Genomic DNA, 19,260 nt, shown 5'->3' on the forward strand with positions numbered 1-19,260 from the left:
TTTATTTAAGTAAATATAACTCGTATATCTTAAGTTAATGTAACATTTGTATTATGAGTTAGTAGTACTTATTCCATTTAGTGATATGAAATGTAAAGAATTAGCTTTTTAAACTTAAATGCAGCAATTCATATAACTTATATAACGTGTGTTCATTAAATGTATGTGAATTAAGTAATACTAACTTAAATGCATCTTGTATTGCAAAATCGTTTTACTTAAGTTTAATCAACTTTGTCTTCAAACTGAAATAACTTATTACATTCTAGTTGTGATAACTTAAAATTAAAATTTGTCAACTCAATTCATTTGAGGAAACCGATTGCCTTGAACTAATCAAGTTGCACAAACTCAATATAAATGACCAATGTCTGATCCAACTTAAATCGTTTATTAAGCTGAATGCTGAACATCAATAACTACAAAACATTTCAATGTTCATTTCAAGTGGTCATTTACACAGGTTTACTTCTGTTTTTCTTTTTAAACATGCCATTTCTTTATGGTAATATAAAACACTAGAAACACCAGGCACAATATCTCTATCAATTTCAACAGCAACTAAACACATAGCCTTTAAAAGGAACAAGGTGAGACTCTTTGTTTTAGTTTAATGCTGGTGCTCAAGAGCAACATCTACTGAATCAAACAGCTGTTTGGAGGCACATCCGATACACTGAAGCCTCCGCTCTCCTCCAGAGACACAACTCCAGCAAGTTAAGGTGTTAACACATCCAACTATCACATGAGGGATGTGAATAGGACAACAAACAATAGCTTGAAAAGTAAAAATCCTGCACACTACTCTTGCTATGTATGACCAATTTATTAGAAAAAAATCACGAGGCTTCTATCCCTCTGAACCTCAACTGACCCTTTGTGATTTTTCTAATAAATTGTTGATAATTAGCCAGAGTAGTGTACAGGATTTTTACTTTTCAAGGAACTAATTATCAGGAACATGAAAAACAACAAAGATGCTGATCATTTACTCTAGCTCATTTCTCAATGCCTGCAACTTTGGTTTGAGCTGCTTTCGGCCTTCATCAAGATTAAGGAGGACAACTTGGATAAACTCAAAGAAGCCACTCAGCTTTTCAGGATAGCTCAAATGTAGAGCATACATCAAACCAAACAAAACAACAAGCGAGTCAGTCCATGTTCTTGTAGACATCACAACCTGGCCTTCCAGGATGACGGACACATGCTGTGTGTCAAAAGGAACTCCTGTTAGTCCCTCATCTTCAGCGACCACTGCCACCAAAGCCACAGCTTCCTCCTGGGACACCTCAAACTCGTCCTGGGGAAAAAGAATGTAATTACTATCTGTGAGGAAGAATTTGAGAATAACAACACTTATAGATTTGTAACCCCTACCAGATTTTAATATGCAAGTGGAAGCAACATAAAAAAAAAATAAAACAGGCAAATGTGCCAAGATGGCGCCACAGATGGTGGCCACGGTATTGCGGTACTATAGTATTTTAGTATGTTCTTATTATGTTTATTGTAAATATCTAATGTTGTACCTGTACATAAGAGAGCACAGTTAACCCAAGCTATATTCCTTGTGTGTAAGCATACCTGGCCAATAAATCTGATTCTGATTCTTTAGTAAGTTACTATGAAACCGTTCCTACTGTCTAAAATAAAGCTGATAACTTCACACAGGAATTGTATGTTTTTGTACAATATTTTTTCAAATTAATATGGTGCAACTGTACAAGTTACTTTAGCTGGAACATAAAGGGTTGATGAAAACACAGACCTAAAGAGTGAAAGGACATAAACAGTGATAACTGATAACAGTTAACTGCTCAAAAGGAACGTTTATGGCAGTTTCTAATAACTATGTTCAGTGATGTTTCAGTTTGAAGTTTTGAGGTATGGACATTGTAAGAGGATAAAGAATTACCGTGCAAGTCTTGAATATGTCTGACGAATCCTCTTTCAGGTACAGTGTTAGGCCGGCAAGGGCTGCTGTTCTGGCTGCAGTGATGTTGTTCTTGTCCTTTTGAACAAAGACACAGAATACATTAGCTGATGTTTAAGTCAGCTGTTCACATACATTTTCAATGTAATGTAATGAAATTGTGTTCACCTGTTCTTCATATGCTGTCACAACCTCCTGCAGCTTCTCTCCAAAACTCCCAGTCGTCTTCTTCTTGTACAATTTCAGCAGCTGTGATGTGTATTTATCCAACGCAGAATAAAAGGAAAACTGCAGATTTTGATTGGTAATCCGATGGAATTCGCAGTAGAGCTAGATAGAGAAACAAACAAACCAATTACCAAAATGACCTGGATTTGATAATAATCAAAACTGTAAACTGGGTCAGGTACTGTTGTATATAACATTAACTTTTTCGACAGATTTATCTTATTGTCTTGTCAGCTTTTTAAGTGATGTTTTAAAGTTGAGAGTTTTCTACTCACCTGGGCTTCACAAAAGAGTGCAGGCCATCTGTCCCTTAGTTCAGCAATCGGAGGAGAAGAATTGATGACTTCTTCCCGCCTTAGTGAAAAGGTACGCTGCATTTGTTGGTTGATGAGAAGCATGTCTCTTTCAGCAGAAGTCTTCTTGAACTCCTCCACCATGTTAAGCCTCAATATCTCCAGTGTGTCCTTTGTTTCACCAGAGGGATAATTGGGAAGGAAGTTCACTTCTCCTCTTCTTGGTCTTTTGATGTTTGCCCTGGAAGGTGTGCCATCTGGGTTTGTCCTGCTACGCTTGCCTGCATTTACAGCCACATCTTTTATACCAGCCCTGCAAAGTTTGGTCCTGTAGTTGCCCATCTTAAAGCGAAGGCTGTTCTTCCAACCCTCACACCCAGTTTTGGAACCTTGTTCTTTGAGACAGGGGTGTTTCCTGACTAAAGCCTCTGCAGCCTTGCCAATCTGTGAGGTACTAGGATAAGCTTTGTGCTTGTATATTTCAGCTGCCATGACATCAAGTATGTTGTGTTTTTGATCTCTGGTCAATCGGAGACATTTCCCTTCTCTCTCAAATACAGAGTTGCCTTCTCTCAGAGAGTACTCTACCTCATATGAGAATGTTGGAACAATGAAGACTTCTGGCCACCGGCAAAGACGCTCAGGTGATTCAGTATTGTCAGACAGTAACACTGTATCATCCGTGCTCGTAGAGGACTGATCTGCCTCAATGAGCCTCACTACTTTAACTGTTGCCTTGGATGGCAGGTCCTCTATGTTCACTAAATTGCATAAAGCATTGTCAAAATCTGGATCTTGAAACTGAAGCCGGAATTCATACATCAGGTTCAGTTTACTTTTCACCTCAGATATGAGGGCATTTATAGTCTCAGGACGAGAGCGCAAAATTAGCCTCTCAGCATTGACATCGTCAAGGATGACCCTAAGTTTGAGGACGTCAGATTCTTCCATTTTCACTGTGTTAGAGGAACCTGTAACATAAAACACAAAAAACAACTGTATTTCCTGTCTCTTTGTTTTTAAAAGCTACCTACATGGACAACACATAACGTTTTGTCACTTGTAGACTGAGCCAGGGTAGCATTTTATAGTCCTGGGCAAAGCTTAAAACAAACTGAAGTTTTTAGCTCAATTTAAAGACAAGAGACTGATAAGAATATGTTTTCACATAATGGCAAACTCTGTATTTCAAAGTAAGAACAGGTTTACATATCATGAACAGATCATGGTGTGTGAGATAAGTTAAAATGTAAACTTACTCAAAGACGACTAACCACGTGGGATAAAGACATTACCTTACAGTATGTTGTCCTGGGTGTCAGGGTGATCTCTACTGGAAAAATGATGGAACGGGTCTGAGATCTTCCTCCCTTAGGTCCCAGGGGGAAGAGGAGGATGTCCTCTGGTGTGATGCGGCTATCACTATGTGACTGTAAGAAAATGTTTTGTTGTTAAAATGAGCTTGCCAGAGACTTTGTAGGCACACAGTGGCATTTGGTCAGTCAACTGCAACACAGGTTTCACTGTATGACCCTTGTTTGTATGATCGTTTAGATGATACGAGTGCAGATGTTCAGTATATTCGGTGTCATAGTCTTTCAGTAAAAAGATGATGTCATTTCGGATTAGGAATATGTTCCTGATCTCTTTAAACTCAGGCAAGGCAGCATGTGTCCCGGTGCAAACAAACATGCCAGTCACAAAGGTTGTGCCCTCAATGGTTACCTGTTTTGTGCGATAAACACTGCTGCTGCCTGTCATGCTGGATATTAACCCATGAGTATCAACAGGCAATGAGTCAACATAGACTGACTCCACTTTTGAAGTCTGTACTGAAGGCTTAAAAAAACGTGGTGAAGACAAATAAAAAGCCATCATGCTCTGGTGTCTCTCTGCCAAAGTTTTTAACACATTTTTGTAGTTATGAGTGTCATGAACTATTTTCTTGAAAATTTTGTGCTTCCCCTCAAATCTCATTGTCCAGAGATGCACTAGTGGACCAAAACATTTTATGAGATGCGGATAGTGCTCAATAAAATGGTGCTTTGGTCTTAATCTTAAACTGGGCAAGACTTCTTGTAGCAAATGCCTGTGATCTAAAATCTTGCAAGCCATGTACTGAATGGTTTCATCAGTAAAGCTATGAGACACAGCCAGTTCTACAATATCTTTTAAATCCATTAGCACCTCCCAGAATTTGTCTCCTTCTGGAACTCTGGAGCCAATGAGAAGAGGAAGCAGCCTCAGCAGAGTATGGTTCTCGTGTCCATTCCCACCAATTGTTCCTCGAGTGACAAAAGTTTGAGGAATTGGGTGAGGACGATCAACCTTGTCAGAATGTTGATAGGGAAAAAACAGTATTGCTCGATTCAGCTCCTCCAAAGTGAAATATTTTTTTGCAATCATACCTTTGAGACAATGCGCCAACTCAACAGGAATCACACCTTCAAACAGGTCATGCAGGACATCAGGTGGAAATCCTGTGAGAGGATGAAAATATTTGAGATGGTCAGAGAGAACACAACTGCGTTTAACACCATAACTCTGTTCAGTGTCACCTTTCTGAATGTCTTGAACAAGGCTGTCATGCAGATCTTTGGTTCTCAGGTTAACACCAGTGACTGCATCTGATGCTTGCATTTCAGTCTGGGTGGTAAGACAAAATCTGCAGAAATATGTAGACCTGAAGCTCTCATTGAAGCCAGCTAGCGCATGGGCAGCAAGGTTATCAGCTGCAACAGAGAAGACTGTACCTTTGACACAGTCACCAAAAGCCTCAATATAGACACCCACCTCTTCAAGAGTTTTTAGGTCCTTTAAGAGGGGTGCAAAGACCTTTGAAAATCCAAATTCCCGAACATCATTAGAATTACACAAAAGAGCAAGTTGAGTTGAATGGAGAGCTGAACGGTACTTTGCTGGCAGGTTACCTAATGTCCAATAAACTGCGCATACTTTGTGTATTTTTCTTGATGTTCCCAGAGGGTTTGCGATTTCAAAATCATCAACATACAGAATTATTGATAACTTCTGACCCTCTTCTGAGAGAAGCTTATTTTCCTGGTAGTAGGAGCCATCGCAGTGCGACAAATACTGTCCAGGCAACTTAGAAGTGGTTTCTTGGACTTTCTCAAGTACATCTGTTTTTTTTAACAACTGTTGCAAAGTACTGAGAATAGGTACATACATAAAGGTATGCTTTGACGACTCAATCAGGTATTCAACAGGCCTAATAAGTGGAAAATTTTCTTCATAAAATGTTTTCCTCCTTTTGGCGGTTGACAGGGGTCCTTCAGCTGTAACTGACGTATGCAAAACATTACTCTCCGATACTGCACGGACTATCTCACTCACAAGTGTGTCAGTAAAGGGGCAATTACTTTTTTCCATTATTTTGATAACAGATTCCCTGACAAGAGGCTCTGACAGCAAAAATAACTGATCAATATGTTCAATGATTTCCTGTGTTGCCCTCTGTGACACATGGAGAACAGTTTGCATTTTTAAGAAAAAAGCAGCCAGATTGAATTGTAACTGCTCTGCTAATCTCTCATTGCTACCTCCTGCTACAGAGGTAGTTTCACTTTCATCCGACAGTTCAACTGGATCCTGTTCAATGTCACTATCCTGGGAGACATTTACTTCATTTTGCACCATAATGTCATCATAGTCACAGGTATTTCGATGTTCTCTGCATCTGTGTGCATTGAATGTGGAGTACACATTTGTTTTAAACGTGCAGGCCCTGAATGGACAAGGAACGGTTTCTTTTTTCCTTAAATGCCCCCGAAGATGTATGAACATTTCCCTCTCAGCAAACGGCTGTTTAAAATCGCAAACAGGGCAATGAAATGTCCTGTTTATAGTCGAATCAGTCGTGTCCCCATCTACCTTGCTTTTCCCTGCATGTATTCTTGACAAGTGTACCTTTAGTGAATTAAAAGTACTAAATGTACACATGCAGCTGTTGTAGAGGCATGGTAAAGGGGAAACTGTTGAATACTGACCATGGTAGAGTCTGTAGTGTCTCAGTAACTGAATTTTTAAGTTACTAGAAAAAACGCACAATTTACATTTCCACATACTGACAAATCAACTGCTAAAGCGTAAAACCGCCACAAATGTGATCAATTTCAAAGAAATGCACTTGGTTTTCTTGCCAATTCATACCAACTTCGACGAAACTGCCAAAACAACGCCGAGTTTAAACGTGAAAAAAGCGCGAACATTTTGCTAGCTTACCAGCAGTAACTGTAGCATAGGAAAGCAGAAAAGCATGAATCAACTCACCCTCAGATAATTTAAAAGGCATGCAGTTATTACAAAAGTGATTTACTCACTAAAGCTTTTGTCGAGCTTGCAACCTATGTCACTTGCTAACATTTCAGCCAAACTACATAATGCAATACAAAGCAAAACAAAATAGAAGAGAGCAAAGTTACCTCAAGTAGACGATAAAACGGCTCCCCGGCTGGGTAACGTGTCGAAAGTTAGCCAATTTCGGCGAAAAAACAAGGGTATACTGTCCTGGAGTTGATGCTAACCATTAAAAGATGTCCAAAAATATTCCGCTCCGTCTCCTCTCTTTGTCGTCGTCGCTGCTGTGCGTGTGAAGAGTGAAGACCTGGCCACGAGTTGAAATCATAGACTGTAGGGTTGAAAGGGACGTTCACTGCTCACATTAAAAAATACGAAAACAGGGTTTCAAATAAAAACGGAGGGCTAGTACAACCACAACCACAAAGATCAGCCCAAACGTGTCATCTCCTCTGTTTCTAATGTGTGAGTGCCATGTGCATAAAGACCACAACGTGAACTGGCAGGGTCACTGACATCATTTTGGCAAACGGGGTTTCCAAAATATGAACGAGAGCATAGCCTTTGAAATGCTACTATTTTGTTTGAGACAAAAAAATAGGCTACATGAATAAATAGGCTAAGTTAAGCGAAAATATGTTTCATAAACTTATATTGCTTTATGTGCAAATTTTCTGTGATTTACTTTAAATCTTTACATTGCGATCACTCAAATTACGTCACAGTAATTATTTGTTTGAATTGGGAATTGCATAATCAACAGAAATAATTAAATTAATAAAAATAGCCATTAAAAATAATTGCAGAAAGTGTCATTAATTGTCTAATAAAAATGATATAGATACACTTAAGATACATAAGTCAATGAAACACACTGGAATAAATAAGTTGTACTTAAAATGTTCCATATTTGAGCAGTACTCAAAACAAAAGAGTTATTCCATCAATGATACATTTTTAAGTTCAGTTAATTAAGGTGAATGAGTAACACCAACGATTTGGAGGATTTAAGTTATGTTTACTTAATTCATTTAGTAAGATGTACTGTTAGGGTTTACAGTGTAGGTGTACAGTACAAGAATTTCAACAAGAATATATATAGAAAAGAAATGTTCATCAAAGACGACAGCTTGGTCATAATCCTCCTGTCAGCCACCACCTCCACAGGGTCCAGGACTGAGCTGGCCTTCTTCACCAGTTAGTTCAGTCTTGCTCTCCTGTATCCTGTCCACCCACAGCAGGTGAAAACCTTCCAATGTGGCGTTCGTGTCCGGTGTTAGCTCTGTTAGCATGATGCTACTCTGCCAGTATTCTCTCTGGTGCTGGGTTAGCTCGTCCACCTTCGACAGGTTGATGTTGTAATTTTTTAGCTTGCACCTCAGTACCAGCACGTCATCCTTGCCTCCTTCTCCTCAGCTTGCAGGGAACATCGGGCCTAGCATCGGGCCTAGCATCGGGCTGCTAACAGCTGATCTTGTATGTAAACAATGCAACCATGGATACACACAGGATCTCCGGACAAACACAGGAACAAATATAGTAAGAACACCACTGCAAACGTAGCCAGTTTGGTGTCTATGGCCAACAAATGAGTCATTAAAGGTGACATATCATGCAAAATGGACTTTTTAATGGTTCTCTACCTGAAATATGTGTCCCTGGCATGTCTACAAACCCCCCGAGAATGAAAAAAATCCATTCTGCCCCTGTTCTGATTTCTCCACCTTTCTGTAAATGTGTGTGAAACGAGCCGTTTCAGACTTCAGTGTTTTTGTTACGTAACAACAATATCCGGTCTGTAACTGAGTCAGAGCTCGGAGCTTGTTCAGCCCATAGACTGTATAAAATAATACTGAATCCCTCCTCCTTTTTTCATTACCTGCACACATGTGTGCTAACAAGGAGCTTAGGAGGGAGGCATGCTAGTTGTAGGCTGTCTTAATAAACACAAAGGTCGGTTTTACTCCTATTTATTTATCATGGAAAAGTGCTAGCGCTAGTTAGCATAGCTACATATCCTAGCTGTAGCTGTGTACCAAGACACACGTCTACATACTGACAAATAAAACAACAAGAAACACTAAATCTGTGACCAATCCTTCATAAAAGGTCCCGCTGCCTTTCTGGCAGAGGTCGGTTTTACTCCACACGTCTGCAGATTTGAAGATCTAGTGGATGATTTTTATTTATCATGGATAAGTGCTAGCGCTAGTTAGCATAGCCACATAGCTACATGTCCGTAGCTGTGTACCAAGACACACGTCTACATACTGATAAATAAAACAACAAGAAACACTAAATCTGTGACCAATCGTTCAGAAAGGTCCTGCTACAGGCGCCTCTCCGTCAGGATCAGATTCAGAGGGTTGAAGTAACGTGATCTCTGAGCAGCCGTGTATATTCAGCCAACATGTAAACATTAGATCAACGTGCTGGAGAGCCGAGGCACATCCACTTCCTGAGGGGGCGTGGTCAGAGAGAAAACAGAGTGTTCTGATGAGGAATGAAGAAGAGGACTTTTCAGGCAGACCAAAATCTGATTTCAAAGTGTTTTTTTGAGCATAAACTTTAAAGACATGTTTTGGGGACCTCTTAGACCAATATATATTGATGAAAAAAGCGTGATATGTCCCCTTTAAAGGGCCCTGTCCATTAACAGCACGGTGCTCCTGAGATGAAGTTCTTTCTTTAAGCAGCTGAGCTCATTCCTGGTACATGGTACATTTTCTCAGGAGGACTTATTTTACATAAAAAGTCATATTCCCGTCCCGTCACATTTTAAACATGTCAGCTGGTTCTTTGATACTGAGAGGTTTTACTTGTTGGCAGGCAGCTCTTCATTCTGCTGATTTGAGAGCTAATGGTTCAGATGCACATTTTCTAAACCCACTTTGTCATTTCAGATTCTTCCAGATTAATTTCCCTAAGTAAACCTTGAATGTGTGTTGCAGGTTATCTTCTTCATATTCATTAAGATTCTGATGCTGCTGCTGTCCAAGCTGAAAGCAGACCAGGTCAAATTCACCGACTACAGATACAGGTACGTCTCCTAATCCAGTGTCTTTAAACAGAGACCATGAAATGTTCCATCCATCCATCCATTCATCCATCCATCTTCTTCCGCTTATCCGGGTCTGGGTCTGGGTCGTGGGGGCAGCAGCCTCAGCAGGGAAGCCCAGACACTCCTCTCCCCGGCCACTTCCACCAGCTCTTCTGGGAGGATACCGAGGCGTTCCCAGGCCAGCTGAGAGATATAATCTCTCCAGTGTGTCCTGGGCAAGCGGCAAACTCCGGTCTCAAATGATGAAGCCAATGCAGAAGTGTTATAAACTGCAATACATCGAAAATCCTCTTGAGGCTGGCTGCAGAAACACTGGAAACCACATAGATATGAATGGGAAAAAGACGATCTTTGCAGCATTAATAAACATGTTTACAGCCTGGTTCAAAAACGGCTTGGCCCTACAAAGCTAATCCCTCTAATGGCACACACTGTACGGGGGGTGAATTTATTTCTAACGTGACAGTTAAGAAGATATTAAGATTATGAGTTTTGCCCAAATAAGGACATGACTGATGTGACTCCTGGTCGGGAACACACAGCCATTGGCTAAGAGGCTCACACTACGTCACACTCTGCCTAGTTGTTCCGCATTTCCAATATGGCTGCCGCCGTCGATTGGCTTCAAAACAGCTCTCAGGAACAGGTGGATGACGTCACGGATACTACGTCCATATTTTATACAGTCTATGGTCCTGGGCCTTCCCCGTGGCCTCCTCCAAGAAGGACACGCCCGAAAAACCTCCCCAGGGAGACGCCCGGGAGGCATCCTGACCAGATGCCCGAACCACCTCATCTGGCTCCTCTTGATCCGAAGGAACAGCGGCTCTACTTTGAGCCTCTCCCGGATGTCTGAGCTCCTGACCCTCTCTCTAAGGCTGAGCCCAGACACCCTGCGGAGAAAGCTCATTTCGGCCGCTTGTATTGGCAATCTTGTTCTTTCAGTCACTACCCACAGCTCGTGACTATAGGTGAGGGTCGGAACGTAGATTGACCGGTAAATTGAGAGCTTTGTCTTCTGGCTCAGCTCTCTCTTCACCACAACAGACCGGTACAGCGTCCGCATCACTGCAGACGCCGTCCTGATCCGTCTGTCAATCTCGCGCTTCCTCTTCCCCTCACTAGTGAACAAGATCCTGAGATACTTAAACTCCTCCGCCTGGGGCAAAGACTCCCCCCCGACCCGGAGAGGGCAAGCCACCCTTTTCTGACTGAGCACCATGGCCTCAGACTTGGAGGTACTGATCCCCATCCCCGCTGCTTCACACTCAGCTGCAAACTGTCCCAGTGTGAGCTGGAAGTCACTGCTTGATGAAGCCAATAGGACCACATCATCTGCAAAGAGCAGAGATGGAATCCCAAGGCCACCCAACCGGACACCCTCCGCCACTTGGCTGAACGATGAAATGTTAATGAGCTCAATCTCAAATGTCAGCTGAGTCTCTTTACTGCAGCAGAAATGTCACTTGTCCTGTATAGACTCTTCACAATCCATGATCTCTAAATGTGCTTCTGTCTCTCAGTCTGGCCCGAGCCACTCTGGTCCTGATTCCTCTGTTGGGGATCCACGAGGTCGTCTTCACCGTACTGATCGATGAATGTGTGGAGGGCAGCAGCCGCTACGCCCGGAACTTCATCAACCTCACCCTGAGCTCTTTTCAGGTAACACCTGAAAAGTTAATAATAAACACCTGAGAGTGAGCTCAATCAATCAATCAATCAATCAATCAATCAATCAATCAATCAATCAATCAATCAATCAATCAATCAATCAATCAAGCAATCAATCAATCAATCAATCAATCAATCAATCAATCAAATAATAAATCAATCAATCTTTATTTGTATAGCAAATCCTCTTAATCCACCATGAGCATTGCACCTCACAGTATTTAGCTAGTTGAAGCAGAGAGGACAAACTTCCTTTAACAGGCAGAAACCTCGAGCAGAACCAGACTCATGTTAGACATCCATCTGCCTCGACCGAGTTGGGTCTGGAAAGAGGGATAGAGGAGAATAAGAGAGAGAGGAGCGGTGATAGTGATGAGACGAGTAGTAGTAGCTGTTGCCACTGGAGTCCAGCACGTCCGTATGGAGTGTGGAACGTCCACAGCAGGAGGACGTCTACGGCAGCTCAGAGGAACCTACGAGACAAGGGAGCTCAGGGACTCCAGAAAGGTCTATGGTTAGTAACTTTTATGGGACAGGGAGAGTTAAAGTAAGTGATGAGGGGGTTGGGGGGAAGGGGTGAGATAGGATCCCAGTGTGTCAGTGTGCCAGTTCCCCCGGCAGTCTAAGCCTATAGCAGCATAAATAAGAGCTGGACCAAGCCTGATCCAGCTCTAACTATAAGCTTAATCAAACTGGAAAGTTTGAAGCCTACTCTTAAAAGTAGAGAGGGTGTCTGCCTCTGACTGGTAGATGATTTCAAAGGAGAGGGGCCTGATAACTGAAGGTTCTACCTCCCATACTAATTTTAGAGACTCTAGGTATGACCAGCAGGCCTGCATGTTGGGAGCGTAGTGTTCTAGATGGGTAATAGGACACTATGAGCTCTTTAAGATATGAAGGTGTCTGATCATTAAGAGCTTTGTAGGTCAGAAGAAGGATTTTAAATTGTAGTCTAGATTTTATGGGGAGTCAGTGTAGAGAAGCTAACACTGGAGAGATGTGCTCTCTCTTCCTGGTTCTAGACGGTACTCGAGCTGCAGCCACATTCATCATAGTGTCACTGTTCTTCTGTTTCAGGGCTTTCTTGTTGCCGTGCTCTACTGCTTTGCTAATGGAGAGGTACGTGACCTGTGAGAAAAGCATCAAACCACCTCATGGCCAAGATGAAACCCTCCCTGAGATTCAAGCATTCACACAGTATACACTGAAACATGAGGAGTAAACTGATGAAGCTGATCTTCTTCCTGTTTTCAGGTCCAGGCTGAGCTGAAGAAGCGCTGGCAGCTCTTCCTCTTCACTAATCACTTCCAGGTCCGGAGCTGCTTTCACAGCGTTCCCCTCAAACAGCTGTGGAAATGCACCCGAACGCGCCGCCCACACTGCTCCTACGACGAGGGCGGCACCTCCGCCACACACCCTCACCTGCTTCAGGTGGCCGTGCACAGAGGAGGAGGAGCGGGGCAGGGACCGGGGGAGGTCAAAGGTCAGGGGCTGAAGGGCTGTGACACAGCAGGACTGGACTTCCTCACCAGGAAGAGTCTGTCGAGCAGTGACGGAGAGATGACGCTCGGAGAGACCGTGGAGGAGATACTGGAGGAGAGTCAGTTCTGATCCTCTGCAGCGTGGAGGAGCTTTTATCACCTCACATGGACAGGTGAGTACTGACATAGACCTGGAGGATGGATCAGTTTCTGCTCTTGGATTCCATCAAGCTGAGTTTCTGACTGGGAAAGGAGACATTCCTACTCCAGCAGGAGCACAGAAACTTGTGGAGTAGAAGTTTGTTTCCAGGATCTGAGAGAATAGGGTCCCTCTGGAGGACATCTGGATCAGCTGTTTGTGTGCTAAACTAACTTAAGCTAAGCTCATATTTGGAGACTTGTACACAATCAAACTTCAAATCAAGAACAACGGAGTGAAGATGATGTCTCTCTGCTCTGAATCTGCTGCTCGTTGTCGGCCATGTTGTCTGCTTTACTGTGGCTCAAAGTTTTGCCTGTCACTCACAGACAGCACATATAGATGTAGTCTGGTATGAGACGTGTTCTGGTCTCTGTTTATAGCCTGAGTAGTATTGACCAATCAGGTGTCCGCAGGCTTAAGTGTCTGCAGTAAGAACAGCCTGTAAGGAGAGTAACAGCAGGAGGAACACATCCCGGCTCCCATGGTTGTTAATGTGAGGAGGATTTCTTTCTCTCTATAAACAGATATCTGCATGAAGAGCAGCTAACAAACATTTACACTGAGACACAAATCTGCTTGATGCTGTGTCACTGAAGACAATCAGCGTTTAGATTTCCTGACTTCCCTGAACGCAGCATCAGAAATGATGGATCCCACCTCCATTCAACAAACAAACATTGTAGACATAGTTTTCTTCTCTTGAGGACAGACCTGACAAAGCTTGACTTTGGACTTTTGACTAATCTGCCTCATGATGTTGTTATTTCAGCAAAGTTAAGACCACTTAATTACAAGAACATCACAAGAACATCAGTTTCTGTTTCAGGTTCATACCACTGAAGGAAGCCAGAGGGAAGCCTCTGTGGAACGCACTGTTAACTGTGAAACTGAGACTCAGCACAAACAGATGAATGAGCAGAGTTTGTTTTGCAGACATATCTGGAGGGGATGGATTTCTCTTCACTTAATTAGACTGTAAAAAACGCATAAAATGGAAATGGGAGTCTGGGCTGGAGTCGTTCATCGCTATCTGAGTACTTTGTAATCATTCCCAGAGACATAGATTTCCTATAAGACAAGACTGTCCTGTACCATAAACTGTGGCATTGAAAAACTGTGTTAAAGTGTCTTTGTGTAAAATGTTGGAGTAACCAGGTCTCTATGTGAACTGGTTGGCCAAAGTGTGAGCTGTACATAAAAGTTCTATGAGGTTATATATCTTCACTTCATGGTGGTGAGGAACTGATCCTGTGCATTGTGTCTTTGTTGTTATCTATGAGTCATGAAGAAGAGGGCGTGAAATCATAAAGGACAGGAGCAAGGTGTGTGTACAACATGTTTGATGACTTCAAGTACTGCTTGCAACATGGGGTAAACCATGTTATTGCAGGGTGTAACATATTTCCAAGAGGTTTGGAACCCCTCCTATGGAAGAGAATGAGGGCCACAAAAAAAAAAGGTCCAATATATATTTTTTATTATTATTCTGACTTTAATCTCAGAATTCTGATTTTTCTTATAATTCTAACCTTAATCTCAGAATTCTGATTTTTCTAATAATTCTGACTTTAATCTCAGAATTCTGACTTTTTTCTCAGAATTCAGACTTTTCTCTCATAAAAAAAATTTAATTAATTGGGCTTTTTATTTTATTTTTTTCAGTGGCCCTACTCCTCTTCCATACTCCTCTGTCTGGGATCTTTCAGAGGTATTGTGTGGTAGATAAACTCTGCAGAGTGGGGTGGGGAGGCCTGAGTGTGTGGAGGGGGGTCAACAGGGGGCCAAAAACGAAGTATTACCCTGGGACAAGTTAATCCAAAAGGTTAACCCAGCAGGTTAATCCAGCTGTACTTTACTCCACATCAGGAAGGTACAGTATGTTTGAAGTCATCATATCATAATGTAATCTATGCGCTAAGGTGGTAACGTGTAGGAACTTTAATTATTTAAGAAATTATTTAAATCACTTTAAAGCTGCTGTGAGGAACTTTTAGCTTGTATCGATTCTGGCGCCCCCTTGTGGACAAAGTGATACCTCTTATCTCTTGTCCTGTACATGCAAAATAAGTTTCATCAGACAATAACCTCATCCTGTTGTCTTTTAAGGTTTAGATTTATTGCACAATGTGATTATTTGCAATGAAAACAGCCAAAAAAGGGTGCTACTAAAGCGAGATGTCAATCATCTGTTCTGACACCTACCCCCTAAGAGCAGTTTCAGGCATTAAGAATGACAACAGAGAAGGTACCAATGTTGTTGCAGATGGTCTTGTTTGCATTTGAGGGTCATAAAGAGGCATCAGTATCAGTTTCAGTCTGTTTCTCAGCCAGTTAAAAACTCCTCACAGGGCCTTTAAGTTGAACCACCAGAATGTGTTTTAAATATTGTGTAAATATAAACTGTATTTAATCAGCTGTAACACAAAGCAGACTGTCTGTGAAGAAGATGTGATGAATAAAAAAGTGACCTGTAAGAAAAGGTGTTTGAAAATGGAAAATGACAGAGTCAACACTTTGGGGCCTGTGTCCACTTACAGCGTTTTGGTTGCACTGGCAGCATCCATGACCTCAAACTCAAAGTACTCCTCACCAGCACTCCCTGTTGCATGTTCATGAAAGAGAGGCAGCGTCACTTCTGCTCATTAATGTGACCGTTAAGTACGTTGTGCTTTTTCTCTATATGCTTCATGTTTGCTTTCATATAAGACAATTTTAAAAGGAGCCCTGTATGATAACACATGTTGACATTGATTGAACAGCTCTCTTATATTTAGATGAATGCTGAACAAAAAACTAAACTTAATTCACCATTGTTCTTTACGCTGTGACATCAGTCAGCTGCTCTTTCACTGTAAACCCGAACAAGTTGAAATGACTCAAAATGTTTGTGGTAACTGATTACATAAGAGTTTTTAAGAAGCAGAAATACAATTTTTGAGTATAACTAAAATTATAAACTACGATTTCAGTTTACTCAATTTTTTTCTTTCTTTCCTTTAAAGGGGACATATCACGCTTTTTTCATCAATATATATTGGTCTAAGAGGTCCCCAAAACATGTCTTTAAAGTTTATGCTCAAAAAAACACTTTGAAATCAGATTTTGGTCTGCCTGAAAAACCCTCTTCTTCAGTCCTCCTCAGAACACTCTGTTTTCTCTCTGACCACGCCCCCTCAGGAAGTGGATGTGGCCTCGGCTCTCCAGCACGTTGATCTAATGTTTACATGTTGACTGAATATACACGGCTGCTCAGAGATCACGTTACTTCAACCCTCTGAATCTGATCCAGAATCTGATCCTGACGGAGAGGCGCCTGCAGCAGGACCTTTCTGAAGGATTGGTCACAGATTTAGTGTTTCTTGTTGTTTTATTTATCAGTATGTAGACGTGTGTCTTGGTACACAGCTACGAACATGTAGCTATGTGGCTATGCTAACTAGCGCTAGCACTTATCCATGACAAATAAAAATCATCCACTAGATCTTCAAATCTGCAGACGTGGGGAGTAAAACCGACCTCTGCCAGAAAGGCAGCGGGACCTTTTCTGAAGGATTGGTCACAGATTCTGTTTTTCTTGTTGTTTTATTTGTCAGTATGTCGACGTGTGTCTTGGTACACAGCTACAGCTACAGCTACGACATGTAGCTATGTAGCTATGATAACTAGCGCTAGCACTTATCCATGATAAATAAAAATCATCCACTAGATCTTCAAATCTGCAGACGTGGGGAGTAAAACCGACCTTTGTGTTTATTAAGACAGCCTACAACTAGCATGCCTCCCTCCTAAGCTCCTTGTTAGCACACATTTGTGCAGGTAATGAAAAACGGAGGAGGGATTCAGTATTATTTTATACAGTCTATGGGCTGAACAAGCTCCGAGCTCTGACTCCATGACAGACCGGATATTGTTGTTACGTAACAAAAACACTGAAGTCTGAAACGGCTGGTTTCACACACATTTACAGAAAGGTGGAGAAATCAGAACAGGGGCAGAATGGATTTTTTTCATTCTCGGGGGGTTTGTAGACATGCCAGGGGAACATATTTCAGGTAGAGAACCATTAAAAAGTCAATTTTGCATGATATGTCACCTTTAATTTTCAAGTTCCCCCATGTGTTAGTTACATTTTTTACATTTTTAACTCATACATACTAGATGAAACTGAGTACATATATTAACATATATACAATATGTGCAATATTTTCATTAAAATAGTTGAAAGGAACTCAGTCGTAGCATTAGCAGCAGCTCACACCTTGAAATTGTATCCTTGAAAAAAACTTCAGTTTAGTTTCCTCTCTACTATTCATTGTTGATGAAAAAGTCAACAGCAGAAGCCCCGCCCCTTTTTGGTTTTTACTTATTTGGTGAGGAAAAGTGACATTATTGAGGACAGCGTGTTACACATAGACTGTATAAATAATGGACATAATATCTGTGACGTCACCCATCTGTTCCTTGAAGCCAATCGTCGGCGGGAGCCATATTGGAAATGCTGAATTCAACCAAACTTAGTGTGAGGTAAAGAGACAGGGTTTGAGCCTCCTAGCCAACAGCTACAGTGTTCCCACCTGTCAAACAAGTCAGTCATGTCCTAATTTGGACATAAACTCAAAATCTTAATATCTTCTGAACCGTCGCGTTAGAGAAAAATTCACCCCCTGTACAGTGTGTGCGGAAAGAGAAATGAGCTACCTAGGCCCAAGCCGTTTTTTGAACCAGGCTGCAACGTTTATTTCTGCTGTAGTGATCGTCTTCTTTGAATGGGTGTGTATGTGGTTTCTGGTGTTTCTGCAGCCAGCCTCATGTGGACACTCGGGGAACTGCAGCTTATAACAATTCTACGTGAGCTTCATATTTTGAGATTGGAGGTTGAGGCTTGGCGTTACATCAAACTATCAAGAGCTAACCAAGAGCATATAGACAGAAACAGCTGACCTTGAGGGCGTTGTTGCATTCAGGGCTCATTGGTTTTGTAGAGAAAAAAAGTTGCCAGTGCAAATAAAATGCTGTTAGTGGACACAGGCCCTCCACACTTACAGTATAGACATACAATAACTTTAATACAGCATAGTGTTCACTCTGTGTACTGACACCTCAGTGTTGAGTATTTTCCACTTTAATTAACCGTGTAAAATAATGTGTTACTGTGTCAGTGATAATCATCCACATGACTCAACATGTGTATTACATGTGAATATAAATACAGTGTATTTGTTGTCTGAATGTGAATGAGGCTCTTTGTGAAGCAGGGTTTACATGCTTTTTATTATAATGAGGCTAAAACGTATCAGAGGCTGTACACATGATCTGTTCATGTATTCTCACTACAGTGTATGTGCAAAAATTAAACACGTTCAAACTGCAGTTTGTCTGTCTGTATAATAAAGCTTTTATTTTGGTGTTTCCGCTAGGCGACAGTATGAATTTGCATATTAGCTAAATATTTAGGATGGCAGTGCAACATTTACATCCATTCTGCCCCTGTTTTACCTCCTCCACCTTTCAGTAAATGGGTGCTGAAACAAGCTGTTCTGAGTTTCATCCCCGCATGACGGGGCTAAGCTCTGCCTCCAGGTCTGTGACGCTCCGAGCTCAAAGCTTGTTCAGCCCTCAAACTCCACCTCCGTCCACCATTGTTTATTCCCTGTTTATTACCAGCAGTAGCTGACCCTCTCTATACCGACACATCAGTCCCAAAACAGCAGCTGCTGAGGTCTCTACCAACATGTTAGTCCTAAGCCAGCAGCAGCTACCGGCCTCTACCAACAGGTTAGTCCTAAGCCAGCAGCAACTGAGGTCTCTACCAACAGGTTCGTCCTAAGCCAGCAGCAACTGAGGTCTATACCAACATGTTAGTCCTAAGCCAGCAGCAACTGAGGTCTATACCAACATGTTAGTCCTAAGCCAGCAGCAGCTGATGGTCTCTACCAACATGTTAGTCCTAAGCCAGCAGCAGCTGAGGTCTCTACCAACATGTTAGTCCTAAGCCAGCAGCAGCTGATGGTCTCTACCAACATGTTAGTCCTAAGCTAGCAGCAGCTGAGGTCTCTACCAACATGTTAGTCCTA

The 19,260-nt window shown here is 41.8% G+C and overlaps 2 protein-coding genes across 3 annotated transcripts in view; one reads left to right on the forward strand and one right to left on the reverse strand.

The window, feature by feature from the left end:
* The window catches only part of LOC117829622 (glucagon-like peptide 2 receptor), a 34,049-nt gene extending 20,714 nt beyond the window's left edge, over nucleotides 1-13,335 (forward strand). Inside the window, exons 10-13 of the mRNA XM_034707202.1 lie at nucleotides 9,723-9,811; nucleotides 11,356-11,494; nucleotides 12,581-12,622; nucleotides 12,758-13,335. Coding sequence (XP_034563093.1) covers nucleotides 9,723-9,811; nucleotides 11,356-11,494; nucleotides 12,581-12,622; nucleotides 12,758-13,114 — 627 coding nt within the window. The 3' untranslated portion in view covers nucleotides 13,115-13,335. The remainder of the gene's footprint in view (nucleotides 1-9,722; nucleotides 9,812-11,355; nucleotides 11,495-12,580; nucleotides 12,623-12,757) is intronic.
* Nucleotides 369-7,271, reverse strand: LOC117829623 (sterile alpha motif domain-containing protein 3-like). 2 transcript variants are annotated; one of them, XM_034707203.1, is made up of 7 exons: nucleotides 6,897-7,271; nucleotides 4,863-4,934; nucleotides 3,750-3,884; nucleotides 2,437-3,425; nucleotides 2,102-2,263; nucleotides 1,916-2,011; nucleotides 369-1,300 (listed from the first exon to the last, which is right to left on the reverse strand). In XM_034707203.1, the coding sequence occupies exons 4-7, from the start codon at nucleotides 3,403-3,405 to the stop codon at nucleotides 989-991; spliced, it is 1,539 nt and encodes a 512-aa protein (XP_034563094.1). In that variant the 5' UTR covers nucleotides 3,406-3,425; nucleotides 3,750-3,884; nucleotides 4,863-4,934; nucleotides 6,897-7,271; the 3' UTR covers nucleotides 369-988. The 2 variants fall into 2 exon arrangements, with proteins under 2 accessions (XP_034563094.1, XP_034563095.1); XM_034707204.1 differs by lacking the exon at nucleotides 6,897-7,271 and adding an exon at nucleotides 5,013-5,975.
* Nucleotides 13,336-19,260: the final 5,925 nt, after the last annotated feature.

This window comes from Notolabrus celidotus, chromosome 18 (genome assembly GCF_009762535.1).
Source record: "Notolabrus celidotus isolate fNotCel1 chromosome 18, fNotCel1.pri, whole genome shotgun sequence".
Taxonomy (NCBI): Eukaryota; Metazoa; Chordata; class Actinopteri; order Labriformes; family Labridae; genus Notolabrus; species Notolabrus celidotus.

Coding starts and splice junctions, on each gene's coding strand:
- LOC117829623 (XM_034707203.1), bottom strand. CDS start 3,405: ATGGAAGAATCTGACGTCCTCAAACTTAGGGTCATCCTTGACGATGTC. Junction 2,012..2,101: donor TGACAGCATATGAAGAACAG/GTGAACACAATT, acceptor TTTGTTCAAAAG/GACAAGAACAACATCACTGC. Junction 1,301..1,915: donor ACATATTCAAGACTTGCACG/GTAATTCTTTAT, acceptor CTTTTTCCCCAG/GACGAGTTTGAGGTGTCCCA.